The 26,414-nt window shown below is 33.4% G+C and overlaps 2 protein-coding genes and 1 pseudogene across 3 annotated transcripts; 1 reads left to right on the forward strand and 2 right to left on the reverse strand.

Annotated features, from left to right (window-relative positions):
- On the reverse strand, positions 1 to 7,236 carry LOC128180983 (eukaryotic peptide chain release factor subunit 1). The gene is made up of 11 exons (XM_052849206.1): positions 6,906 to 7,236; positions 6,467 to 6,642; positions 6,005 to 6,144; positions 5,164 to 5,302; positions 4,780 to 4,970; positions 4,499 to 4,628; positions 4,228 to 4,383; positions 3,360 to 3,424; positions 3,016 to 3,088; positions 2,775 to 2,849; positions 1 to 2,363 (listed from the first exon to the last, which is right to left on the reverse strand). Exons 1-11 carry the CDS (start codon positions 7,001 to 7,003, stop codon positions 2,275 to 2,277), a joined length of 1,332 nt encoding a protein of 443 aa, XP_052705166.1. The 5' UTR covers positions 7,004 to 7,236; the 3' UTR covers positions 1 to 2,274.
- A 187-nt stretch (positions 7,237 to 7,423) lies between these two features.
- Positions 7,424 to 11,356, forward strand: LOC128181143 (L-seryl-tRNA(Sec) kinase-like). Of its 2 annotated transcripts, XM_052849431.1 has the most exons (6): positions 7,424 to 7,601; positions 7,719 to 7,920; positions 8,154 to 8,409; positions 8,871 to 9,075; positions 9,920 to 10,101; positions 11,069 to 11,356. In XM_052849431.1, the coding sequence occupies exons 2-6, from the start codon at positions 7,726 to 7,728 to the stop codon at positions 11,254 to 11,256; spliced, it is 1,026 nt and encodes a 341-aa protein (XP_052705391.1). In that variant the 5' UTR covers positions 7,424 to 7,601; positions 7,719 to 7,725; the 3' UTR covers positions 11,257 to 11,356. The 2 variants fall into 2 exon arrangements, with proteins under 2 accessions (XP_052705391.1, XP_052705390.1); XM_052849430.1 differs by having other exon boundaries at positions 7,424 to 7,920.
- A 3,736-nt stretch (positions 11,357 to 15,092) lies between these two features.
- Positions 15,093 to 26,414, reverse strand: part of LOC128181190 (eukaryotic peptide chain release factor subunit 1-like) — a 13,437-nt pseudogene continuing 2,115 nt past the window's right edge.

The following is a 26,414-nucleotide window of genomic DNA, read 5'->3' on the forward strand; positions in this document are numbered from 1 at the left end:
TTTCTTTCATAGTTATGACAAACATTTTTATTCTGTGTGGAAAAGAACAGGGCTCCAAGTGGTCCCTGTTCTTGAAATGATACATGACAGTCACCAATCTAGATTTCAGAAAGCATTATCTCCTAAATGTTTTATTTTAACATCAGCAGCCACAATGCTTGATACACAAGGATCATCACTTCTTTTTGAAACGTAAAGTCTGGTCAAATTTAGATAGAATGTGAGGTAGTGTATAATCATTCATGAACCAATGTTTCCTTTAACATATCATACAAGTCCTATGGATGGAACAAAATATATTTGTTTTCTTCAAACTAATGCCACTAGGATGTACATTTTCACATTTTCTTCATTCATTAAAAAGTACATGGAATTTTTAATTGTTTTGTTACAAAATGAAATAATTAACAGGTTTGTATTAAAGAATTCACATAAATACAGCAAATGCTAAACAGCAAAATTGCAATTTCTGTAAAAAGCACAGACAAGTAAAGTACTTAGGCCAAGATAAATCAATAGTGTGTTTCCAGTTCCCAGACTGAATTTAAATAATAATAATCTATCCTAAATGTTTTTTTAATTGATTATTTAGGGTTTAAATTGTGACTCTTCAATTTCAAGAAAACACTAATTTATTAGTAAGAATCAATATTCATACATTAATGTTGAATATAATTGAGATGATCCATGAATTGCTATCTAACTGGCCATTGAAACAACAATAATAATAAAATAAAACATTTTTTCCACCAATTAACCCCATTTTTTTCAATAGATTGGATTAAGAAACACACTATATATCTATGTAGGCCTTGGTAATGAATCAAGCTCTCTGAACAGTTATTCTAACAATATACCACATCTGAGTTGAACCACTGGATTGGTGTTTATATCACCTTCATTGGGCCATAAAAAAAAAACCAACAGGTGACCCAATTACAAATAACGCACATAGTAATTCTATATACACTTGGCAATCAGTATACAAAACAAAATCAGACAGTACTTGGATAACCAATCTGCGAACAAGAAGACGCCATACAAACCACAAGAAGGGATTCCAAAATTCCTTTCCTCATTTAAATTTCTTCAAAGAAAGATCCACAAGTCATTAGGGGTCAGGGTCTATCCACCCCCAAATTTTTCCTTATTAAAAAAAAATAATTACAGGAAAAACATACCCAAAACGTTTAATAATTTATTTACCAAAATCAATTGAAGTTCAGAAATCATTTTATTTATAAAATAAAAATAGTTTTCCAATTTACGGTACATTAAAATAATGTTTCTTCAAGGGCATATTGATATTTTTTATTCCTATAAAAATTTCATCAAACACAGGGGCACTGGACTTATATATCCTGCTTACTGAATCCCCAATCCCACCAAAATAAGACATACATACAAACAATTCTAGAACGACCAAGTGGTAATTATTTCATGATAAAATCAACATTCACAGAGGCTCATTCATTTCAAAATAGTTCTCTCTTTCTGTCATCAACACATTTCACATGTCCATCATATGGAATAAAGCACACACATGACAGACACACATCCCACAACACGCAATCACCTGCTCAAAAAATTCAGATCCAAATCAAACATATACTTTACAGGGTCCAATTCAAATAACATCTACTAGACATTGTACAAAAAGAAAATAAAATCCTTAAAAACTTTAAACCAAAAATTTTGTATCTTTACAGAATATGTTGATCAATATCACTGCAAAAGCATTATTCAAAATTAAATGTCATTTCAAATTTATTTTTTCTACGAAAAGATATACACATTTCCATATCACTGACTTTCATCAAACAGAGTGAACTCCTCAGAAATATACTAATTCCAGAACTTGAGCATACAAAGACATTATATTGATACAGATAACAAAATCTACAGGTGAACATTTTAAAAATATAAATAATTCTGACAGAGAAAAACTTCACATATCCAGGGTTTAAAAAAAAAACATACAACAAACTTAAGCACTGTTCTATTGAGATATTACATCTTACAATAGGTAACGTGTACCATTGGTAATAACAAGAATGACCTGAAATAAATACAGTAAAATTGTGTGGCTGGGAAATTATGAAGCGTTATTTAATTTTTTTTTACATCAGCAAAAGGCAGTGTCAACAAATGACATCCCAAATAGACCAGTAATATAGCGTTCACTGATCTTCCTCTAATATCCCAGAATGCACTGTCGGAGTGCAAGTCTAGTTTGTCTTGTGATTTGGTTCCCGGGCAATGGGTAATACCTATTCAATAGTCATCTAGATCAAAGTCGTCATCCAATTCGTCAAACACCTGTCCTGATAATACTTGAAAGTCTATCTGATACCGCAATATTCCTGTAAATACACAAAACATAATATCATGTACAACATGTGAAAGACTTCATTCTTGAGAAGAGTTGGGATATGGGTATGATTTCAAGTTGAACTTAATCAACATATAACTCTGATGGTTTGACTTGATCACTACAGTACAGTAATGGATACAGTTTCAGGTCTGCACAGACATGTATAAAATAAATACTATCTTGTTTAGTTTGAAAATTTTTTGCTTTAATGTATATAAATAAAACGATTTGTACCAGTACAATAAAGAGTAAAGAAATAACAAAGACAGAGGATAGTAATGTAAAAGTTTCATCTACAAATAATATATAATATACTTGCAGTGGTATAATGAATAACAAACAAAAACTATTTTCAACCTGTTGGTAAGTAAATTTGATGTAATGAAGGTTTTTTTCTCACCTCCAATTCCTCCGAATCCTCGCACAAACTGTGCTCCTTCTTGTGACTTGTCTGTAATGATTTCTAAGGTGGCACCTAAGATCAAAAGCAATTCCATTAATTTAAATATATCCCAAGAAGTACCAGTAACGCTTTATAGGATTTAACAGCATATATTCACTCATAAATATGAATTCTATATGAAAATGTAACTCATTCACAAGTACACGTTTGTACACTTTAAGCTGAAATTTAATCTTACCGAAGTTTTTGTAGTTATTTGCAAACCATTCTAATAAAGGCATCTGTTCTGATAATTCCAGTTCCACTCCAGTCTACAAAGTAAATATATATTTGAAAAAAATCTAACATATTTGACATAAATTTTGAATTTGTTTTATAAGAATTTTACTTATATATCTTCCATGTTTACAAAGAATATAGAAAAGAAAATTTTTTAGCACAGTTAATTATATATACATAAATTTTGTTTACTCCAATAATCAAAGGTCAACAATAGGTGATCTTTTATCAGATTACAAAGATTTTGTCCATTAACAATTCTACACTATAAAGAATAATTCAACCACACCAGAAAGTACTTACATCCTTATCAATGAAATGCGTTTTGTCTTTCTCCTGCTCTGGTCGAAGGAACAAAATATTCTCCACTGCAAAAAATAAAAGTAAATTCATAATCAACACTTTCTTTTTAAAATCAACCCTTTTTTTTAAAACAGAGTTTTATTTGAATTTGAAATATTTAAGGAATTAGGAATCATTTTTTGAATATTATGAGTTGATAATTTGGTCGGGGCGTGAATAAATCCAATATATATTACTTACCGGTATATTTATATAATTTTAAGCCATCGTTCGATTAAATATTTATGTATTTATTAATGTTACTTAAATACATGGTAGTGTTTATTTATTCTTTACATCTATTGGTTGTTATTATTGTCATCTAGTCAGGTGACATTGATATTCATAGCACAGGCTATGAATGATCGTGAAAGTTATTGTGTACTAGTAAGCCATTCGAAGGCTCTTTTTCATGCAGTCATATAAGTCCCATACACCCACCCGCCCATTGCTTCGTATTGTATCATATAAAGATGTATCCACTGTCTAAAATTTGTAATTTTATTTTGTAGATGTGGAAGATGTGGTTTTGAAAGAAAGAAATTATTGTTATATTGAATGAAATTAAAACTGCACTTTCAGAGCTCTTCACATCCAATTACGAGTTTGTGTTTATTTCATAAATATTTTATGTTCGTTTGAGTGAAACAAATAAGAACATAGAAATATAGATATGCATATTGAAGCGCCTCAATTTGGCGTCATTTGAAGTTATAGGTTATATAGTAAAAAATTGATACATAGCGTTATCACAGGCAAAGACACTGGAAAATGTAAATATTAAACAATCAATATTCTAAACAGAGGAGAAAGCTTGGTTTCCACTTACCATCTGTCGCATGGTTCTTCAGCACATAGCGTGTGACGTCCAAATTTTCCCAAACAATGAGAATATCCACTGCTCCCATCTCTAAAGCCTTTAGCGTGTCGTCCACACCAAAGCAGTATTTCCCCGTGTCTTGTGAGATCTCGTCAAAATAACGACCTGAAACAATAAGAATGTCATAACTTACCATTCTGACACAACTCCAATTAACATCATTAATTCTGTATTTAAAAAATCAATTATGAATGTGCAATTTGCTCATTATTTTAATTACCTATGAGTTTCTTTTCCTGTATGAATTTGACGTTCGCTAGTGAATCTGAAGACAGTTCTATTGCCTGGTTGAAACCATTTTCCCCTCCATATGATACATCAACAATCTTGATGATCTTGCCTTGCAATCTCTGTTTCACAGAAAACAAAGCAAAATTATTGCTTTTAGTACATTATTAATTCCTACACATTACAGAGGACAATCAAACAGATCTTAACCCCAAAATACCTTGTCTAAATAAATTATATTATCCATTCAAAATATTACAAAGTAATGCTTACAGGATCAAACATGTCCGACTGACTGAGTTCTGTTTTGAAATCTGCGGATCCAGCTAGCACCAGACCAGCAATGTTTGGTTTGTCGTTGGATATGAACAGCTGTACAGCAACTTCAGCCACTTTTCTCACATAGTTGTGACGCTTCTCCATACGTAAACGGGCAAAACGTAAAGCTGACTGACCTCCTCTCCCTGAACATAGAAAATAATTGATATAGCATGTAATGGTTGTTTTTGAAGTGAGAGATTGCAGCGTCACGTCTCAATGGAGCCCAATGTACAAAGAGTAATGAATTTGTAAAAAGATTTTTAAAAATATAAACAATTCTCATAATTTGCAGTAATTTTTTCAAAATGGCACCTTGACTAATTTTTTTTTATTTACCGTGTTTCTTGGGTAAATCGACTGTAAATTTGTGTAGGACTTCTCTGGTGTTTCCTGATAGTGTTCCAAACAGAGCTCCATTACCATCCATCACGATAAAGCCAAACTTGTTGTCATCTGCTAACAGGGCTGTTAAAGCCTGGAAAACAAGGTGCAAAATTAACAGAGACTGAATTCAGCTAATCAGAGACAATATAAATATAATATCTGCAGAGAGATATTGCTAACAATTGACATCACAGAGACATCATTGATGGTTGCTTATAATCTTTCCCCCTAAAAACACTTTCTTTGATAGAATTGATTTCCCAAGCAAAGTAACTAACAGTACAAGCCAGGGTTCGACATCAACTTTTTCTAGTTTGAGACCAGCTAGGTTAGTTCAACTATTTATTTCTTACTAATGGTAGCTCTAAACATCACTTACAAAACAGTTTTTGTTTTAAGGTTTTACAGTGTGTTCAATGAAATCAGAATGGAAAAAATAATTTTCATTATGTGTTACCAGTACCTTACTTATTTTGCACGCATCTACCTAGCATGTACAAAGCACAGAACAGTAGGTCAGACATGCTTTTGTCAAACCCAGACAAGCAAGACTTTACAATGGTGTAAAATATGGATAGAGGACTAGTGTCTGCACAAGTTATCAAACTCATTCAGATGCCTAATTTTATGCTTGATTTTCATTCAAAATTGAACATTCAATGAACACTTCTTTTGTTCACAATACTAACGTGGACATTTCCACAAAGCTATAAAGTTGAAAACAATCAATGTGACACAAAGCTGGGACTTGTCCCCAGACTGATCTGATGAAATTTAACTACGTAAGCCTTACCTCTGTGTGGAATTTGTTATCACATAAATACAGGGATGTATTAATGGGTCTGAATGGTTCAAAGTCTATGTTAACTTTCTTTTCCTTTCCTTCATCTGTCACTATGGTACCACAATATATCACCAAACCATTGGGTGGGACTACAACAATTCAAACACAAATTAATTCAAAAGACACTTCAAATGATCCAAATCAAACATTTAAAACATATGTTGAAATACAGGCATAACCTTTAACACTCAGAATATTTTTTCAACACTTGTTCATATGAATCAAAGTTTCAAAATCACCTAAACCTACAAATTAATAAACACCAAATGTCTATTTTGTGTTTACTTAATAGGTAAATGCAACATGGATTCCACTGTTCATTCTTTTACACATACAATAATTGCTGGGAGTATCATATTCTTTCTATGATAAAAACACCATTAAAAAGGATGATGAATGAAAGTTGGTCACCTTTGTTGTAAAGTTTTAACCGTTGTTGTACTGATGTAATAGCTCCCAATACTGAGAGTCTGTTCACACGACTTTTGATATTTGAAGCTGTTCCAAATTCATCGGCTAACATTTTGGCGATTCTAGAGATTTGATCCTTTGGTGGAATGATTAAAGATATCATACTTGTGCCATTTCTGAAATATAAAACAGGTATCATTTTAGTTTACATGTGTTACTTAAGAAATTAGATTTCAAAAAAATATCGAGTATCAATCATACTTTCATAAATTGTAACTAAGAGTGTCATGAAAATGAAATTTATATGAAATACATGTTGATTTGAAGATAAAATAGAATGATTAAAACTAGTCAAAACTAGATATTTCCCATATTTCAGGGCCATATGCCAAGTCAAAAGACGCAATTCAACAAAAGCTGAAGCAAAAAATAAAATTACCCTCTAGCTGCTTCCAAACTCTTAATAAGTTTCTTGATCTTCCATATTTCAACATTTCGGTCCGCACTGCTTTCCCCATCTACACCATTTGATGCCATGTTGTGTGACAGACTTCAAACAGATTAGCGATTTACCGTATGGCGGGAATAAATCGGGGCCCGCCTGCTTAAAATACAACTGTTTAACGCAATTATACTAATTGAAAACTCCTTAATCTGTTATTTTGTCACAAAGATGCCCCAGAAGATCAGAAATTCGCTTTCTTTTGTTTCCTTAGGTGGTGAAATGCCAACAACCACACTTCGCCATTGACCATGTGAGGTAAATGTGACGTCAAAATTTTAGGGCTGAAAATTATTTGTGACTCTATTGGCCAAAATTTCATAGACGTTGCAAAAATATATTTGTTCTCAAAATCTATGTATTTTTATAAACTGATTGGAGAAATTATAGGACGCCAATAACCCAAGATTGAAATGATTTGGTTGTATCGTTATATTTGTTGCAGATGACAAGGTCAAAGGTCACAATGGCTGCGCCCACGAATTGGGATTCGCCAATGCTTTCTTACTATCAAACTATGTCAGTGCAGTGAATTGAACGTGCTGAGTAGGAATATTGCATTGTTGGATAGAAAATATTAATGCACGGGACAGGGACTAAGAAAAAAGAGGATCGACAATTTATTAAACACTGGTATTATACTTATGACCATTATCCAGTCATCTCCAACATATATACAACATTCAACATGTTCAATGAGAATAATCATGCATAGGGCACGTTTCAGTTTTTTTCTGATATCATTTTTAGAAGGAAAATGTTGAATATCTGTGTAACAGTTTTGTGTGGTATTCCTGGAAGTGGAAAGTCTACATTTGCAAAATCCCTGATCGATAAATCCACTGTGGCTAGCCAGGGTTACTGGGGAGAATCCAAATCTTCACATTGGCTGTTGGTGTCATATGATGAAATTATCCCAACAGATGTAGAGAAAAATATTATTGAAAAAGAGGTACCTTTTTTTTAAAACGTAAATTTACTTTCATCTTTTAAAAGTACTGGTACTAATAGTGTAAACCATTCAAACTATCAGTGGGATATACTTGCATAAAGAATTATAAACGAATTGAATGATGTAAAAAAGTAAGTTGAAAAAATTGATGCAATAGTCTGGATAGAGTAAATTTACTTGCAAATGTAAATTTTTTTAGATTTCATACAGCAAATTACTTTTCAATTTCACAGATGCCAAATGCCTGGAAAGAATGCAGAGAAAACATTCAGAATGCGGTGGATAATCTTGTTAGGGAACTAAAAAATGAAACTGAAGCATCAGAGACATTGAAAATAGGGGCAGAGAATAAGGACTGTCATTTTGAAAGTTTCCAAATGTTTTTACAAAACATGAGACACCGAGAAAGTGGCAAAGTAGTGATATTGATCGATGACAATATGTATTATAGCAGCATGAGATACAAGTATTATCAACTTACACGAAAATGTAAGCCACTGCCTGTGCATCATTTTACAAAAAGAAGTTACATTTTTCCATATTACTTAGCGAATTCTAACTTTTCATGAACTGTTTACTGTTTTGATTTAATGACATTAAATAAACAGTTTTGGAAATTAAAATTCTTGTGAATGAATGTTTTTATATAAATTTTCATTTATAAATGATCATTCTATGAGACTGAAAGTATTTTTGACTTTATTGCAAGTTCCTTTGTAAAATGCATGCACCCCTGGTTTTAAAAAAAACTTATTGACAATGTTTTAAACGATAATCTACTGTACAGTTAATCAAATTGAAATTTTTAAAGTGCAATGGTCAGTTTGAAAGGAATTAAGAAAGTACATACATGTATCACCTCAACACATTAAACTCTTGATTCTTATACACATTGTAAATCTATACATGTAAGGTAATCAAGACTTTAAAATAACACCTCTGTTTTGTAGATAGCATCAGTTTCTGTCAGGTACACATAGACTGCGATACAGAGACAGCCTTGATCAGAAACAGGGAGCGCCGAATACGGCCGGTCCCAGATGACGTCATCCTGAATATGGCAGCTCGGTTTGAAGTCCCTAACCCAGACCAAAATGTTTGGGAAAAGCATTCCATATCAGTAACCACTAACTCCAGTCCAAGGGCATTAGAAAAGTGAGTACATTACAAAAATTAAATGATCTGTGCAGTGTTCTCAATTGTATGTCATTAGGCAGTGTTATTTTGGCCTGATTTGGAGCTGAATTTTTGGGGCCGAAATTCGGTCCCAGTCCCAATCAGAAATTTCCTAATATTTTCCCAATTTCTGACCCAGATGTAATTTTTAACAAAAATCTTTGTACAATTTGTCAAAATTTTCAAGAAAGACTGAACAGAATAATAAATAATTTCAAGAACTCTAGAAAAAGAAGCATTTGTGTTTTAAATAGTATTTGAATAAATGATAGAAATCGTTATATTCATTATAATCAATAAAAAACGGATTTTCCCAATTTTCTTATTTTGTTGCTATTTTCCCAATTGAAAGGGCCTCAGCCCCCAGTCCCCAGTTGGTGAAAAAAACTCTGTTAGGGAACTTACAGGAATGTGCTTAGTGACTCCCACACTAATTTTCAATACGTTGCATTTCTTTTGTTTTCTTTCTTTTGTCATTTTTACAATTTGGACATAATAAATAAATACTTCATGAGTTTCATGTTATATGTAGTACATGTAAATACATTTGAAATGAAGTCTATATTAAGTACTGAAAGTCTGAAATTTTAAGACTTGTACCAGATACTGGCAAATTCCTATGATTGAAACTTTGGTTCATTGTCGCAAAACACTGCCAGTAATGTGCAATTCTCTCCCATCTGGGGAGAGCTATGCGGACTTTGGGCCATGGCTTGAGACAATGGCTTCTGTTAGGCCTTACAGTATCTTATGTTAATTGAGGTCATGCACCTGGCACTTTTGCAGTGAACAAAATTATTTTTACGTATATCAACACTTGTAGCTCAGTGATTCAGACCATGGATCTTATAACAAGGGCTCTGTCAGCGCCATCAAAACCCGTGTTAAATGATGTGGATCAAACTTCCAGAGGGGTGGACAGACAGATCTGCAGCGAGAACATGATACATCAGGCAGACCTTCTGATGAGGAAACTGACCGCTGAATACATGAAGGAGGCTAGTCGTAAGAATTTACTTCTCAGTCATTATATCTCTTTCAATGCATGAAAACTGTATACAAATTTATTATATACCCATTATTTTACTTTTTTCATACTGTTAATTTTACAGAGTGTGATATAATTTTTTTCTTTTCCACACTGTGCAACTCTACTCTCTGAAACTGTTGGCACTACATGTATTTACAATGAACAATTTTTGTCTTGCATTTAGCTCATAAAAATGTTCCTTTACAATGACCTTTTTCAAAATTTGAAGGTGGTGTAGTTGATTTAAAAAAATTTTTGGGGATTTTATCTAATAATGAAAGGGTATACAATAAATCTAGCACTAACAGATTACATTTATTTGATCTGAATTAAGAGCTGGGTCAAAAGGGGATCATCAGATCAACTCAACGCTTCGCTTCTCATTTTTAACTAATATACATGTATATCTGTGGTTTTTCTTGTGTCACAAAATTAGCAGAAATAGGGTAAATGTGTAACTTTTTTATTTGCATCAGTCGTATTTTGCGATTTAAAAAGCTTCTCATAGCAAACAGTACTGGGTATGATTTCTGATATTGAATGTTTTGCGATGAAAAGGTGAATGCAAAAAATGCAAAAATTAGATTATATCGTATTGGTAAAAGTATAAACGGTAATTATCCTGATCTTCGAATCAGGTTACTGTTATACCTGTACATATAACGATAAATTTGAAAAACACATTTCATTGAAAAATTGATACTGTATATGGTATTATTTTCTCCCGGTATTATTTTCGACCTTTTTCACTTGCAAACAGTTTTGTCCCTTCTTGAATTTGCCCAGAAAGGGTTGTGTGTAAAGAAATATAGTTTGAGACATAGAAGTTCGCCCAGTCTTAAATTCGACCTCTGACAATGAGGGCAAAAGGGGGGAGAATGAAACGGGGACAAATATTTCCATGTATACAGTAGTTTATAAATAGGTTTTCTTTCTTTTCAGGTAACACAAGAAGTAAAGACCACATGAGAACATTGTCAACATGTTTAAGTGACAGTAAATGTGACATCTTGCAAAAAATGAAGAAAGGTGTTGTGTATTTTCACTCCTCGGAAGATTTAATCAGCAAACTGAGTGATATTTTTCGTGATAAAATTGTGGTAGCAGGTTATGGAGATTTTTCACATTGAATTCCATGAGAAAATTAAATCATCAGTGAATTGACTGTAAATGTACCGGTATGTGCAATATTCATATAATAAATTATTTTACTCCTTTTAGGTTTTCTGTTTTTTGTATTTGTAATTTGATAATCATCAGTCAGTATGCAATGATAGCAAAAGTTGGTTTTGTTTTGAAAACAAGATTTATGGCCATGGTACGATAGTCATGTACATCATTGCTCCACTGTTTGTACTTTTATGTAAAATAGGGATCTGAGTGATAGTCGAGATCCTGTAAACTTAATTTAAGCGAGTACTCAACGCCACCATTCCATTGTTTTGCATCAAATCGCAAAAGTATGAAATCGAGTGCACCAATTTCTTGTTACAATTTTATATAGCTCAATACTGAAAAATTAAAGCAAGATTTTAAAATCTGCATAGACTGCTTCTGGTGATTTTACATGGATATTAATTCCTCACATTTAATAAGGAATTATTTACAATATTACCCGTGTACATATAGGGACAATATAAAAATTGTAAAAGAGGTAGATAATTAATCAGAGTATGTGTAAATTTCTAAATCAGCCTTCTATAAGAATAATAGCATAATCATTTTTAACCGGGATTTACGACGGAAAAATCTGGTTATTGAAATGGTGAAAATGGCGGGAGGGCGGCTGCCAAAAGGGTACCCTCATTGTACGGATAACTCCTCTTACAGTTTTCAAGATAGGAAGTTGTTCTTTTGCAGATCAATTGTACATATATTAGAGGTGCGCATATTGTTAGGATTTTGATTTCTGGTAATTTATGAAAAAAATACCAGCTTTTGAACTTAGTCATTTTTAGCTCACCTGAGCTGAAAGCTCAAGTGAGCTATTCTGATCACATTTTGTCCGTCGTCCGTCCGTCCGTCCGTCTGTCCGTCCGTCTGTCCGTCTGTAAACTTTTTACATTTTGAACTTCTTCTCTAAAACCGCTTATCCAATTTCAACCAAATTTGGCACAAAGCATCCTTATGGGAGGGCGAATATAAATTGCAGAAATAAAAGTCCGATCTGTATTTAAAGCGGAGAAAACCTTGAAACTGTAGAAAAAGGGGGGTGCATTTTTAAAAATCTTCTTCTCAAGAACTACCGAGTTAATCTTAACGTAATTTAGCATAAATCATCCTTAGGGAAAGGAAAATATAAATTGCAAAAATTATAGGCGATTTCTGTTCCAAATTTGAGATAATTGCGAAAATACTTATAAAGAATGGCTCGTTATTCCATATATCGTAGACTGGCAATTCATTGCGATAGACTGGTCTTATGACAGGCATCGCCAGTCTACCGCATCTCGAAAACGAGGTTCTTTGTTTGAAGCTGGCAGTTTGTTGTGCAACAGTTCACGTGCGAATATAATCTATGAAACATGGAAATAACACTGGTGCCGATTATTGTGAAGTAAATTGAGGTTAAATATTTCAACGCGTTGTCATTTTCACTTGTGATGTTGGTTTTAGCTTGTTTTCATTTTTTCGTTTCATTTTGCTTTTTAACTTGGGAAACAATCGCCTTGTATTTGGAACATAGACTTCGGTAAATGTTTACCTGCGAAAATGATAAAATCTGATGCATTAACAACGTACTAAAGTGCATTTCCCTCTGTTTTTATTGTTTATTAAATTTTCTAATTGTTCCAACAAGGATCAAACAAGTGTGTTGGTGTTAGCTTGTTCGGTTAAATTGTTTATTTACGCTTTTAAACCTGTAAACTATCGTCTACAGGTATTTCGTGATTTTTACGTATCAATTCAAACAGATACTTCGGTAAATCAAACAGTTAACTGTTTACCTGCGCAAATTAAGCAAAATCTGATGTAGGGGTACTGAAATACAATTCCTTCTATCGGTAATTCGGCATTTTCTTTTGCGTAATGGTAGATTAATGCAATAAATTTTGTTGAGATGCTCGACATTTTCTCGAGTTTATTCAGTTTAAATAGAGTTTGATATCGCTGACGGAAATATGTAGGTATATACATGTATATATATATATGATTCATTTCGAAAAAATAAATTGTGTTCTTTATTTGTTATAGTGCATGTTTCTTGTGTTTAATTGTTTACAATTTCTATTTACTAACCATATTTGAGTGTTAAGCTTCGAATTATAAGCAAGATACAAAGATTTGCTCACAATTCTATGTTTGTACACAGATCTTAAAAACTAAAGATTAAAAAAGTAAAAAATTTGTCAATATTTATTAAGAAAATGTTCAAAGTCTGTTCTTCCAGAAACCAACTTTAACAACTTATTGTATTGTAAACTTAATCTTTTTAGCTCACCTGAGGGTGGGGCCACAATGGGGGGGGGGGGTCTTACATAGTTTTACATAGGAATATATACAGTATATCTTTAAAAATCTTCTTCTCAGAAACTAATCAGCCAGGAAAGCTGACACTTGTGTGGATGCATCCTCAGGTAGTGTAGATTCATAGTTATGAAAATCATGACCCCCTGGGGTAGGGTGGGGCCACAATGGGGGATCGAAGTTTTACATAGGAATATATACAGTATATCTTAAAAATCTGCTTCTCAGAAACAAATCAGCCAGGAAAGCTGACACTTGTGTGGATGCATCCTCAGGTAGTGTAAATACAAAGTTGTGAAAATCATGACCCCCGGGGGTAGGGTGGGGCCACAATGGGGGATCGAAGTTTAACATATGAATATATAGAGTAAATCTTTAAAAATCTTCTTCTCAGAAACTAATCAGCCAGGAAAGCTGAAACTTGTATGGAAGCATCCTCAGGTAGTGTAGATTCAAAGTTGTGAAAATAATAACCCCTGGGGGTAGGTTGGGGCCACAATGGGGGATCGAAGTTTAACATATGATTATATAGAGTAAATCTTTAAAAATCTTCTTCTCAGAAACTAATTAGCCAGGAAAGCTGGCACTTGTGTGGAAGCATCCTCAAGTAGTGTAGATTCAAATTTGTAAAAATCACGACCCCTGGGGATAGGTTTGGGTCACAATGGGAGGTCGATGTTTTACATAGGAATAAACAGAGTAAATATTTAAAAATCTTCTTCTCAAAAACTAATCAGTCAGGAAAGCTGAAACTTGTGTGAAAGCATCCTCAGGTAGTGTAGATTCAAGGTTGTGAAAATCATGATCCTCAGGGGTAGGGTGGGGCCACAATGGGGGGTCAAAGTTTAACAAAGGAATATATAGGGTAAATCTTTAAAAATCTTCTCAGAAACTAATCAGCCAGATGATTCTTTATAATTATTAAGACTTTGGCCCCAGGACAATTCTTTGGCCTCACGAGAAGGTTCAGAGTTTGATGTACGTTTATATCCGATATATAAACTATTGTTAAGGATCTTTTTGAGAACTGCAATACTCAACATATGATATGACTATAAAATCATCCTGTCAGAAAGGGGACTAATGATTATAAACATAAGAATATCCAGGGGAAAATGGATTTTATTTATACAGGATCTACATGTATTATTGTACATTGTCCAGATAGTTTGTATTATGACTCCATTAAGCTGATTTTATCATACCTATTGTTCCTCAGGTGAGCGATGTGGCCCATGGGCCTCTTGTTTGGCAAAATATTGCATATAGGTTACTCCATTTCACTAGATATGGTAGGTAGTGTTGATCAATTCAGGGTTGACATGGATTATGAAAACAGTTCACATAAAAGAAAACCCGGTTTGCTGTCACATTGACGGCTTTTCACTTGTCTTCAGATATCTTGATATTGCTCATACTGCTTGTGTAAAAACATTTTTTAAATTTGATATAATATCATACATCAAATATCTCCAATCAATGAAAAAGAATTTTAAAATTTATGACATTCTTTTATTTTTGAGACAATTTCAGTAATGTTAGGTTCCCAGTAATAATTCCAGAATTAAGACATTTGTGTAACAACAAATTTTACAAGTATTGTTCATTATTCTTAGAGTAACTAATATTCAATTTAATAGTCATCTAAATCCAAGTCCTTTAGGTCAAGGTCAGATAGGTCATCATCATGGTTTAGGAACTCCATCTTGTATCTCAACAATCCTGTAAAAGGAATTATTATGATTTAATTGTAAATTTGTGTATTTTTTCACCATGGACACAAAAACATTAAAACTAGAAAATTTAAAAACATCTTTTTTTTCTTTTAAATTGCAGATAAAACCTCTCCCTCTCTCTCTCCTCTCTCTCTCTCTCTCTCTCTCTCTCTCTCTCTCTCTTATTTGCAGTAAAGAAATCACTAACCTCCTAATCCACCAAAGCCTCTCACAAACTGTGCCCCCTCTGGTGTTTTGTCTGTCACAATCTCTAAACAGGAACCTATTTAAACATGTGGAATTAATATGTTAACTTGCTTTCATGAAAAAATATTTCAGCAACTGGTTGATAAAAGACCTTCGCTCATCAACTTTATGAAAAAATGTGATCTTAATTAAGGAATACCCATGTGTTAATACTAAATTACATAAATGTATATTAATTTTAATTACCAAAAGACTTGAAATTGTTGACAAGCCATTCAACCAATGATATCTCATCAATGATCTCCATTTCTACGCCAGTCTGCAAAAAATACAAACCATCATGAAATGTAAATAATCTTTTCCAAAAAAAAACCTTACAGCTATGAGAATTTTCATAGAATTTTTTTTTTGAGAAATTGAAACTACATTTGATGCTTAAGATTAAGATTACTTTGTGGAAGGATTTATGACTGGGGATAAATGCTTCATTTTCCATGTGAGATTGTACATGATAACATCAAGGTATGTAATGACTGGCTTAATACATGTATTAATTGGACAGATTATCCCTCTGTTTTCATCAGTATAAAAAATTATATTTACCTCTTTGTCAATGAAGAAAGTCTTGTCTTTTTGTTGTTCTGGTCCTAGAAACAGGACTGTGTTACCTGTAATCAAAGCAGGTAAGAGGTCAATGATACCACCCAAAAAATACCCATACAACTGTAAAGTGTCAATATTTATAATGATGCCTAAATAAAGCCCAAAATATAAGTGACTTCCTTAATTTGTCATTTTCAGGGAATTCATGTCTAGAAATAACTTTCAAATATTTGGACAAATCTGTCCATTGCGCTTAAATTGTTGCAAGTCATTGATATATAATCAACAGTAACTTCTTGTGAATTTGACTTGCCCTTACTTTCAGCTCTCTGGTTGAATAAGGTGTAACGAATGATGTCCAAATTCTCCCACACGATCAGCGTCTCTACGGCTCCAGCCTCCAAGGCAGCAATTGAATCTTCCACACCAAAACAGTACTTGCCCGTGTCCTGGGAAATTTCCTCAAAGTATTTGTCTGCAAGATAACATTGTACATGACAGAGCAAGATCAAGAACACATTCTGAAAAGTTAGTACCAGTACTGGCAGCCATAGAGTTTACTGTTGCTGAAATTATGTTAGAGAGTAATCTTTTCATTTGTACAGGTAGATTTTGGTATGCTTAACAGAAAATAGAAAGTGTAGGCAAGCTTTATTTCTATAAATAAATGTATACAGCTTTATTATCGCCCCAATTTATTTTTGCCGTGTTATACTTGCTGAAGTTTTGCCCTGTCTTCAATTGGCCCCGATACAAATGGGTTAAAAGAGGTATAATTTGATTGTAATTCACCCATGCTTAAATTCGCCCACTTACAAAGATAGCAAAATGGGCGAAAATAAAATGGGGGCGATGATTTCCCTGTAGAAAATTTCACTATCTAAGCATAATTGCACTTCCTTCTCTTATGTGTATTGAAGTGGTTGTGGCCATATTGACCATGGATATTAGATTGGGATGCCAAGTGGTAGGCTTCCTGACTAAAATCATAGGCTTTTCAGTTTCAATTCCACTTCAAACCATATACAATTACTACATTTGCCATTCAATAAATGCTCTAGATTTTACCTAGAAGATTTTTCTCTCGGATGAACTTGATGTTTCCCAGCACATCAGCAGACAGAGTCACTGCTTGATGGAATCCATTTTCTCCCCCATAGTTAATGTCCACAATCTTAACTATAGCTTTCTGTAGCCTCTGAAAGAAACAAAAATATTGCTCTTTGGAATCTACTAAAGAAAAGGTAAAATTTCTGTTATACTGTGGAATCATTTAAATTCGTGGGGGCCAATTTTCGTGGATTGCTTGAATTTTACAGGTTCGTGGGGAGGTAATTTCGTGTATATTCTTATACCTACAAAAGAGAATATGACTTTAAAGCCCTAATTTATTAATTCGTGGAGGATGTTAATTCGTGGATGACAGGTAACCACGAATTCCACGAAAATTGAGCCACCACGAAATCTAATGATTCCACAGTAATTGCCCCAAATGGGCATAACTCAGGTCAATGGTCATATGAATATTTCGAAAGACTTCCAGTTCAGTGATGGCTCAGTGATAAGTTTGATCATTAACAATCAAATCATTACTGTATCAAAATATTGATGGCTATCAAATGCTCTAAGTTTTTTTTTATCCATATTGTTGAAGAAGAAAAAAATAACAAATTGAAGAAAATGGTAACTAAATCCCATATTGGTATCTACTCTAAACTTTGATATTGGATTATCCAAGATAAAGCAAAATACTTATTTCTTATAAAGAGAACTTACTGGGTCTAAAAGGTCAGTTTGGCTGAATTCGACCTTGAACTGGGCTGACCCTGCCAGAATTAACCCAGATATGTTGATTTTGTCATTCTCAATGAACACCTTCACAGCTGTCTCTGCAACCTTTCTCAGGAAGTTGTGTCTTTTTTCTTCTCTTATTCGTCCAAACCTTTGAGCTGATTGACCTCCTCTGCCTAGAATACAGGTAGATAAATTGAATACAGAGTACCTGTAAAACTAATGCCAAGAAAATGAACAGACTATGACAACTAGTTACCACACACTTGCATTAAAATATGTACATTGTATTAATAAGCAACATGTTTTGAAACTGACTTTTGTATTCAAAAGAACAGGTCTATCTTTTACTACAAAGAGTCAGAATAATTGCAGTTTTATATATCAGAATACATATTATTATATTGAAAGTGAAATGGATATATAAATACAATTACAGTTCAAACTAGATGCTGTCATTAGACAGTAATACCCGCACCATGTGTTTGCCCCTAAATAACACTGTTTTATACCAGTTTAATTAAAAATGAAGGCTACATGCAAACTCCGGTAATACATTTAAAAATTATAATTTTCATAACTGAAGGATGAGATCCCTGCCCATATGATAATACACATCGTGACATGAGCAGCACTTTATGTGCAATTTGGGGTAGAACTGTTTGCAGTGAATTTTCAGTTAATCAATAATCTTAACATTTTATGTCATAGGAAGTATAATGGTCTATATAATTATTACAAACAAAATTAAAAATTAAATTATGCCCCCTCCCCGTGGCGGTTGCCGGTTTTAGATTTGCTTCTGTGTGCCTACATGAACATCATCGTGTGCACTGATTTAGAGAAGGGATGGGAGTGAGGGGTCCAGACCCCCCCTCCCCATGAAAATTCGTAAATTACCAAAAATACACCTTGGACCCCAATGCTCTTACAGACATGTAAACGCTCTAACCCATTGCGCTTCAATGTTAGGTAACATTATTTGGGGGGTAAATATTTAATCAATAGTCAACATACTTTATTGTTTATCTCAATAGGAAGTATACATGTACATCACAATATGCAGGTGTCCTGCACCACCTTAAAGCTGTTATTTACCTAATAAAATAGTGCAAGTGGATTTGAAGAATAGGTCATAAAAATACATGCATGTTACAAATGACTGATCTTTGTCTGAAGTTACGTACACAACACAGGTTTGCATGTCTCATTAGCGGGTACTAGTTTTACCCAGCTCTTGGATTAGATGGGTTCACGTGTATACATACATGGGTGTTGCTAAAACGCGGAACGGAAAACGGAACGGAAGGAAAACGGAAAATCTTATCTAATGTTATTTACCTCATAGATTTGTTAAGTATGCTAAAACGATATACTTTATGTACCTTTTTAATTTTTTTTGAAAGATTAGCAATATTAGATAAAAAAATTTTATTTATTCAAGAATATTTATTTCCTCAAAATTAACAGTACATGCATTGACCACTATATTCTGTCCCAAAATATCCTCGATTCACTTTTTGCTGTATATTTATATATACCTCAGGGTTCAAGCGATTCTCTTTTAGAAGCACAAAACATTCTCATTATTCTTTCTTTAAAACGTCCTCTCTAGCTTATCAGCTGGTATAAATACACGGCTAAAAATAAAGAAGTCTACGGGGTTTTGCATTTTAACAGACCCGGATGATGGTGTTGAAAAATTGTGCAAGGTCTTCTGAGTGACTTCCAAATGGAGAAAAGATGTCAACATTTTCCATTATAAATCGTCCAAATGTGCTGCATGAATATTTTGGGATCGACAGACTATAGTCCCAATATATAATCGGAAAATCAAACCAGGCAACGTCTAGAGCTCTCTATTCGGATCATATGTATATAGCTGCTGGAATAAACAACTGCATGCTTTGTAATGCAAATGTAAACAAAATTGCATTGCTAAAAATACTAGTTTCACAAATTACTAGTTTCACAAATTATCGGGTATTTTAATGTTTACTGTATTTTAATTTTTTAATGTCGTCAGTCCTACAGTTTTTTTCTTCCATCTCAATGATACTGTAGCGTCTGTATGATAAAAGATCGTCTAGAACACCGAAAATTCAATTTTGATGTAAGTATATACATGTACATCATATTTGAAAATAATATAAAAATACTCAAAACACGCATAAAACGCTTTCACTAACTGCATACGTTACGCTAATATGCCAGCAATACCATATAAGAGAAATAAGTAAAAAGTTATAGCTAATTTGCTCGTTTAATCATGTTAATGTTTCACAATTCGTATACATTTGATTTTTCCGTTTCGTACTCAACTAAAGCCGAATGAATACAATGCTATAATTGATAGACATTCATATGAATATTAATAAGATAGCAACATGTTGATAATCATTCATTAGATATAAATAAAAGATACAAAGTAAATCGTTTCTGGCCAGTCTATACCCTTTTTAAGGGATAAACGTGATGATATTTTCCATTCCGTTCCGTTTTCCGTTCCGCGTTTTAGCAACACCCATACATACATGTCTGTGTTTTCCGTATGCAGAAAAGGATTACGGTAGTTAAGATCAGCTAAAGGAATTCATTATTGTGTTTTAATTGGATTATCATTATGATGTTGACCAATTTAGGTAAGCATAATACATGTAGTAGCAGTAGCACAATATAATAAGTATTCTCTTTTGAGAAGTGGACAGGCATAGCCTACATCCACGGATGTAGGCTACGCCTGTCCACTTCTCAAAAGAGAATATATAATAAGATGCTAGCTGCAATAATGTAGCCCTCTCCGATTTTTTATATCTGATGTTTACTGGAGAGGGCTACAATTCCACAGGATCTCCGTATATAATGGTGCAAAATTAAGTTTTTAATGCGGCTGACTTCGGTCTGAAAAGATCGATTTTATATTTGTCTTCCTTGAGATAAAATGATTTTTTAATTCAGGTTAAACAAATTAATCGTATATAAATCAAAACCAGATAAAACACATCAGCATGTTTACCAGTCGTCTTTTTCAGCAGCCATGACAGTTCTCGCGTGATCAGTGTAAATAATTGATCTTACCTCGTTATATCACTAAAACATCATTTAAGGAAATGGTATATAATGGAAAATTCATATTTACCGCGTTAATTATGTTTATAATAGGGGAATTCCTATATTCAGTTCAAGATCCGCTCCTGAATTCTCATTGGCTGTCCCAAAATAAAACCGGTCAAGGTCAGTAAACATGGCGGACAAATTCAACTTTCGTTGTTGACATACACGAAAAGTAACCGATATATGGACTATACTTGATATTTTTGGATTAATTTATGCCATAGACATCTACAACGTTTGAGTTCAGGTAAGAAATGCAAATGTTATTGTCATTTATAAACGATTTGAGACGAAATCGTTGCGGGAGTGAATCACTTGCACCATTACGGAGGGTTTGTTCCCGTTTTGCACACATTTGAAAATTATGTATCGAAAAAATGTGTGCGAAACGGGAATTTGACCAGGTGAGATAATTGCTTAATTGCTATAGTCTATATCGCAGTTCCTGTGAGGGCAATCGACAATAAAATAAATAAAACATCTACTCGCAATTGATATTTACATTTATTTTATGTTACAATATAAAATGCATAAAAGCACATTTACATAACAATTAACATTCATGCTCTTGAAATTAATTTCAAACATAAATTGGTCATAAATAATTTCATTATTTTATTTAAACAAAAAAGATTATTGCAAAAATGTTGGATTTGTAATGCATTTGTTTAACTTGCTGTCTATAAGAAGTACATGTTAAAAGTTTGAAGAGAAAATATATCTTAATATTCAATAATTGCTTTTGCTAACATAAATGGAGGAAATGTGTTTAGTGAAAACGCTGCAAAATATTTTTTATTTATGCTTTGGCGTGAATAATCGAAGAAAATAAACAAATTGTATGATGATATGATAAATAGGCAATTTTATATGCTTTAAAAGCTGTTATATATTTTCACAAAACCTATCAAAAGTGGACCTAGTTCATGCATGTTCAACCTTCTGCAGATTAAAGTATATCGAATCAATATTAAAATTATCATTTTTGTTGGAATTATTTTTGCTTCATGTATTTAGCCACTGATTTGAAAAACCAGAAAGTGACCCGCAATATATACTTAAGCGGTGACATCATAAGAACTTATAATTATCGAATCAATATCAGAATAATCATTTTTGTCGGAAATGTTTGTGCTTCATGTATTTAGCTTAGTACTAATCTGAAAAATCATAAAGTGACCCACAATATATACTAAAGCGGTGATGTCATAAGAACTACTGTCAAAGTCGCTACTTCAAAGATTGAAATATTTTTTTTTATAAAGATCTGTCTCCTTTCACAATATTCCTTCTGTTGATATTAGTTTTTTACATATTTTGCAACCAAATTGTAAAAAGAGACACGGAGTACCCCATCATCTTCACAACATCTTATCTTTGTAAAGATGGGCAGTGAGTGGAAATTTAAAACTAAAAATATCATTATCTTTATTTTATCAAATGAAAAAAAATGGTGATATTTATTAGTTATTAGACCTAAAACACAACAAAATGTCTATATTCTTCTTGTTTCATCATATAGGCGCTGATAAAACACAGGTAAAAATCCAGGTAAAATCTTTGACCGAAAGCAGACTATAATTGCTATCACAACACAATTCACACCTATTGTTCTATACCCAATTATCAAATGTGTGCAAAACGGGAACACACCTAACGGAGATCCTATGGAGTTGTAGCCCTCTCCCAAAAAAAAAAAAAAAAAAAAAAAAAAAAAATCGGGAGAGGGCTACATTATTGCAGCTAAATAAGATGCCAGCATGGGATTCCTGCCAGCATACATACACATGTATATAAGTTCTACTTTCACTTTCTAAATGTAATCTCCCTTTGACAGCATACTGTATCATCATCTTTTAATATTTAAAAAAGCTTATCATCGTTACCTATCCTATCGCATTTGTAAAGTTTCTGTCATTTTATTTGCAAAAGTTATTTTTTTCATTTGTCAGACTGCATGCACTGTTGAGTTGACCCCATATTGACCCTGTATAAACAATTTCTTATTAAATTTGTGTATTTCATATGTAAGTAAGTGTAGACAACTATGTGATAATCCGTCACATATGTATGATCGTCTGTTGCAGATGACATGACAAAAATGTATTGCCAATATAGCAGCAGAGCAGGGAAACTGTATATTATTTAGATTCCACGTTTTCCGTACAAAACAGCTGATAATCAATGTTAGTTAAAAGCTTTAAACAGGAAGAAAATTGACATATTTTCTAAGCGTTTTGGTGATTTCCTATCTTATCTCCTTAGTTAGAAGAGTTCAATTAAACGGTGTATAGCTATTTTGTACCACGACATAATGTTATCAATCCGGAACACAATGGCGTTTCGAACGGAAGTCAGACATGTTGTGACGATGTAGCCTTCCACCTTAATGTATTGTAATGCATCAAATACAATGTAGGTCATGACCTTATGGGACTGTTCTGACCCCACAAAACAGGAAAATACAAAATATCTTCTAAAGTCATTATGATGCATCAACTGGTGTAAAGTACATTAATGACCCCCAGGTGTTGTCTTTAACCCCCCCCCCCCCCCCCCCCCCCCCCCCCCCCCCCCCCCCCCCCCCCCCGCCTTTATGAAATAGGAAATGATATGATACACTGTATATTTTGTTAACTTCTGAGATCTGAGATCCTCATCCCTAAACCGTTTAATTTATTTTTGCTCTTTGTGTCATTGCGCGTAAAATTGTATTGTAAGATTATGCCCCATTGGAGACACCCTGACATTTTAGAACTAGAAATAATAATGTATTTTATCTTATTCATATGTTATACAGTAGTGTTTGATCCATGTGGGTAATTCCTAGCCTAATGATGTCACTGCTTTGTTTAGGAGACTTTACAATTGCCCCAAATAGGTGAATACACATGGGAGTGATGCATATAACATTTTGTTTATAAATCTTAAAAATTGAATTAAGCAATTTCCAAAATGTTAATGTGAATCACGAGAGAAAAAGCAATCAAGAAATGATTTAAAATTTGCTACTGTATACATGTAAGAATGTATTAAGAAGACTGAATCTTTATAAGCAGGTTAGATTGGGGGGGGGGGGGTGAATGTGGAGTATAAACATTTATAATTTGAATCATTTATTGTTATTAATTAATTTTTACTTGTCAATGAATACTACTTATTGATCCCAAGGTAGAAATATGACCTCTGATCGTATCTCAATAGATCATTTGTCAATTATGCAAGGTGTAATGTAATTTTTTTTAAGAATAACATTTTTTACCAGTTTATAAAAGTTTTTAGACACCCAAATTATATTTTGATTTTAATAGATTATTCGACAAGGAAAGGGGGGAGGGGGAGAGAGAGAACAGTTTATATTTGAGTTTGTTTGGGAGTGGGGGTTCCAAGTCATATATTTGACAATTTTTTAATGTAATTTAAAATAAGACTAAGCCATACTACAGTCATGAACATGAATAGTATAGAACAAAACACAAACTAATACATGTACATGTATATATACATAGGAAGTATTACAAAACAGATGATTGATCTATATCTGGGTTCTTAAATTGAATCATATATCATGTACATATTATATTATTGTTTCTTTGTTCAAGGCATTTAAGATGGTATGTAGGTCATGATCCCAAGTGCTCTTCCTGAAATTATCAAATATCATAAAAACCATTGAGATCCCCACCTTAATCCAAAGATATTATTCCTCCTTAGGTCATGCAGGCGCATCAGATCATTATGGCATGTAAGTCATGACCCTAAGGGGTCATCCTGACCCCCTTAGAATCAGAAATTGTCAATTATCTTTAAATTATTGATGTTTGATGATCTTATCTCTATTTAATCTTTATTAATTATTAAGTCTCCTGAATGAAGTTTGGAGACTTATTGTTTTTGTACGGTTCTTAATACATGTATATATTCTTCATCTTCTTTTTCTTCTTTCCCGCTCTGAACTTGTTTCTCAGAGATGGCTGAACATAATTGTACAAAACTCTAGGATATGATAGGCCTGCAAATCTAGTTGTGCACCCTGGTTTGATTTTTCTTATTTTGGGTTAGACAACCACTTTTCGGGGGAGGGGGGGGGGGGGAGGGGGGTGTCAAAAGGGTGTGGGGTCTAACATTGAACCTTGTAGAAAGAATCATAGACTCTATTGTAAATGGTAACTTGAAAACGGACAAAGATAATAATATAGGGTTTTCATAATCATATATTGGCTGTTACTGGCAATATATAGGGTTTATTAGATCTGACCCCTGGGGTCATCCCCACCCCCCAGGAATTTGAAATTACCATATATCTCAGAAACTGTTATAATCATGACCCCTAAACCATATATATTCATGTTTCTGATGTCAAGGGGCATCAAATGTTATGTAGGTCATGGGCCCTGTGGGTGGTCCTGACGCCCTCAAACAGCAAGTCCCTTAATATCTTCAAAACAGTTGAGATCCCCACCCTTAAACCATATATATTATTGTACCTTGTGTCAAGGGGCATCAAACGGTATGTAGGTCATGGGCCCCGGGGGTTGTCATGACCCCCCTTGAACAGGAAGTGCACAAATATCTCGAAAACGGTTGAGATCCCCACCCCTTAACCATATATATTCTTGATCCTTAAAGGGCATCAAAAGGTATGTACCGGTAGGTAATGGGCCTCAGGGTTAAATTTAATTTTTCAAAACCGTAATGCACATCTATGGAACAGTTCCTTTCATATCCCAAGATATGATGTGTCTATCCATTAAATCATAAAAGGAGTTCTAGGATCTATGTTTTTTTTTAAGTGATAAATGTCAATTTTCTGCTACATTTTGACTCCCTGGATGAAATTTAAATTTTGAAAACCTGCACATCTATAGAACAGTCCCTATCATATCCCAAGATATGATTGTCTATCCATTAAATCATAAGAGGAGCTCTTGGATCAATGTTTGATTTTTTAGTGATAAACGTCAATTTTCTGCTACTATTTGACTCCCAGGATGAAATTTAAATTTTTAAAACCTTATTGCACATCTATAGGACAGCCCCAATTATATCCCAAGGGGTGATGTAGCTACTCCCAAAGTTGTAAGAGGAGTTCTGGGAACCATATTTTTTTTTGCCAAAAAACGTCATTTTTTGTTGCCCACTGATCCCCTTAATTAAAAAAAAAATTCTGGAACCTGATCATGCCTCAATATGACACCCCCAATCATATTCTAGAAGATCATTTGGCTACTGCTTAAAAAAAATGACGTTTTTTAAACCAGTTTTTTTGTAAAAAAACGTCATTTTTTAGCCATTAAATGACCCCCAGGACAAAATTGAAAATTCCGAAACCTTATTGCGCATCTATAGGATACCCTAAAACATATTCCAAAAGATGATTTGTCTACTTT

Source organism: Crassostrea angulata, chromosome 4 (assembly GCF_025612915.1).
Source record: "Crassostrea angulata isolate pt1a10 chromosome 4, ASM2561291v2, whole genome shotgun sequence".
Classification (NCBI taxonomy): domain Eukaryota; kingdom Metazoa; phylum Mollusca; class Bivalvia; order Ostreida; family Ostreidae; genus Magallana; species Magallana angulata.

Coding starts and splice junctions, on each gene's coding strand:
- LOC128180983 (XM_052849206.1), bottom strand. CDS start 7,003: ATGGCATCAAATGGTGTAGATGGGGAAAGCAGTGCGGACCGAAATGTT. Junction 3,089..3,359: donor CGCATTTCATTGATAAGGAT/GTAAGTACTTTC, acceptor TTTACTTTGTAG/ACTGGAGTGGAACTGGAATT. Junction 2,850..3,015: donor AAATAACTACAAAAACTTCG/GTAAGATTAAAT, acceptor TTTTGATCTTAG/GTGCCACCTTAGAAATCATT.
- LOC128181143 (XM_052849430.1), top strand. CDS start 7,726: ATGTTGAATATCTGTGTAACAGTTTTGTGTGGTATTCCTGGAAGTGGA. Junction 9,076..9,919: donor AGTCCAAGGGCATTAGAAAA/GTGAGTACATTA, acceptor CAACACTTGTAG/CTCAGTGATTCAGACCATGG. Junction 10,102..11,068: donor ATACATGAAGGAGGCTAGTC/GTAAGAATTTAC, acceptor CTTTCTTTTCAG/GTAACACAAGAAGTAAAGAC.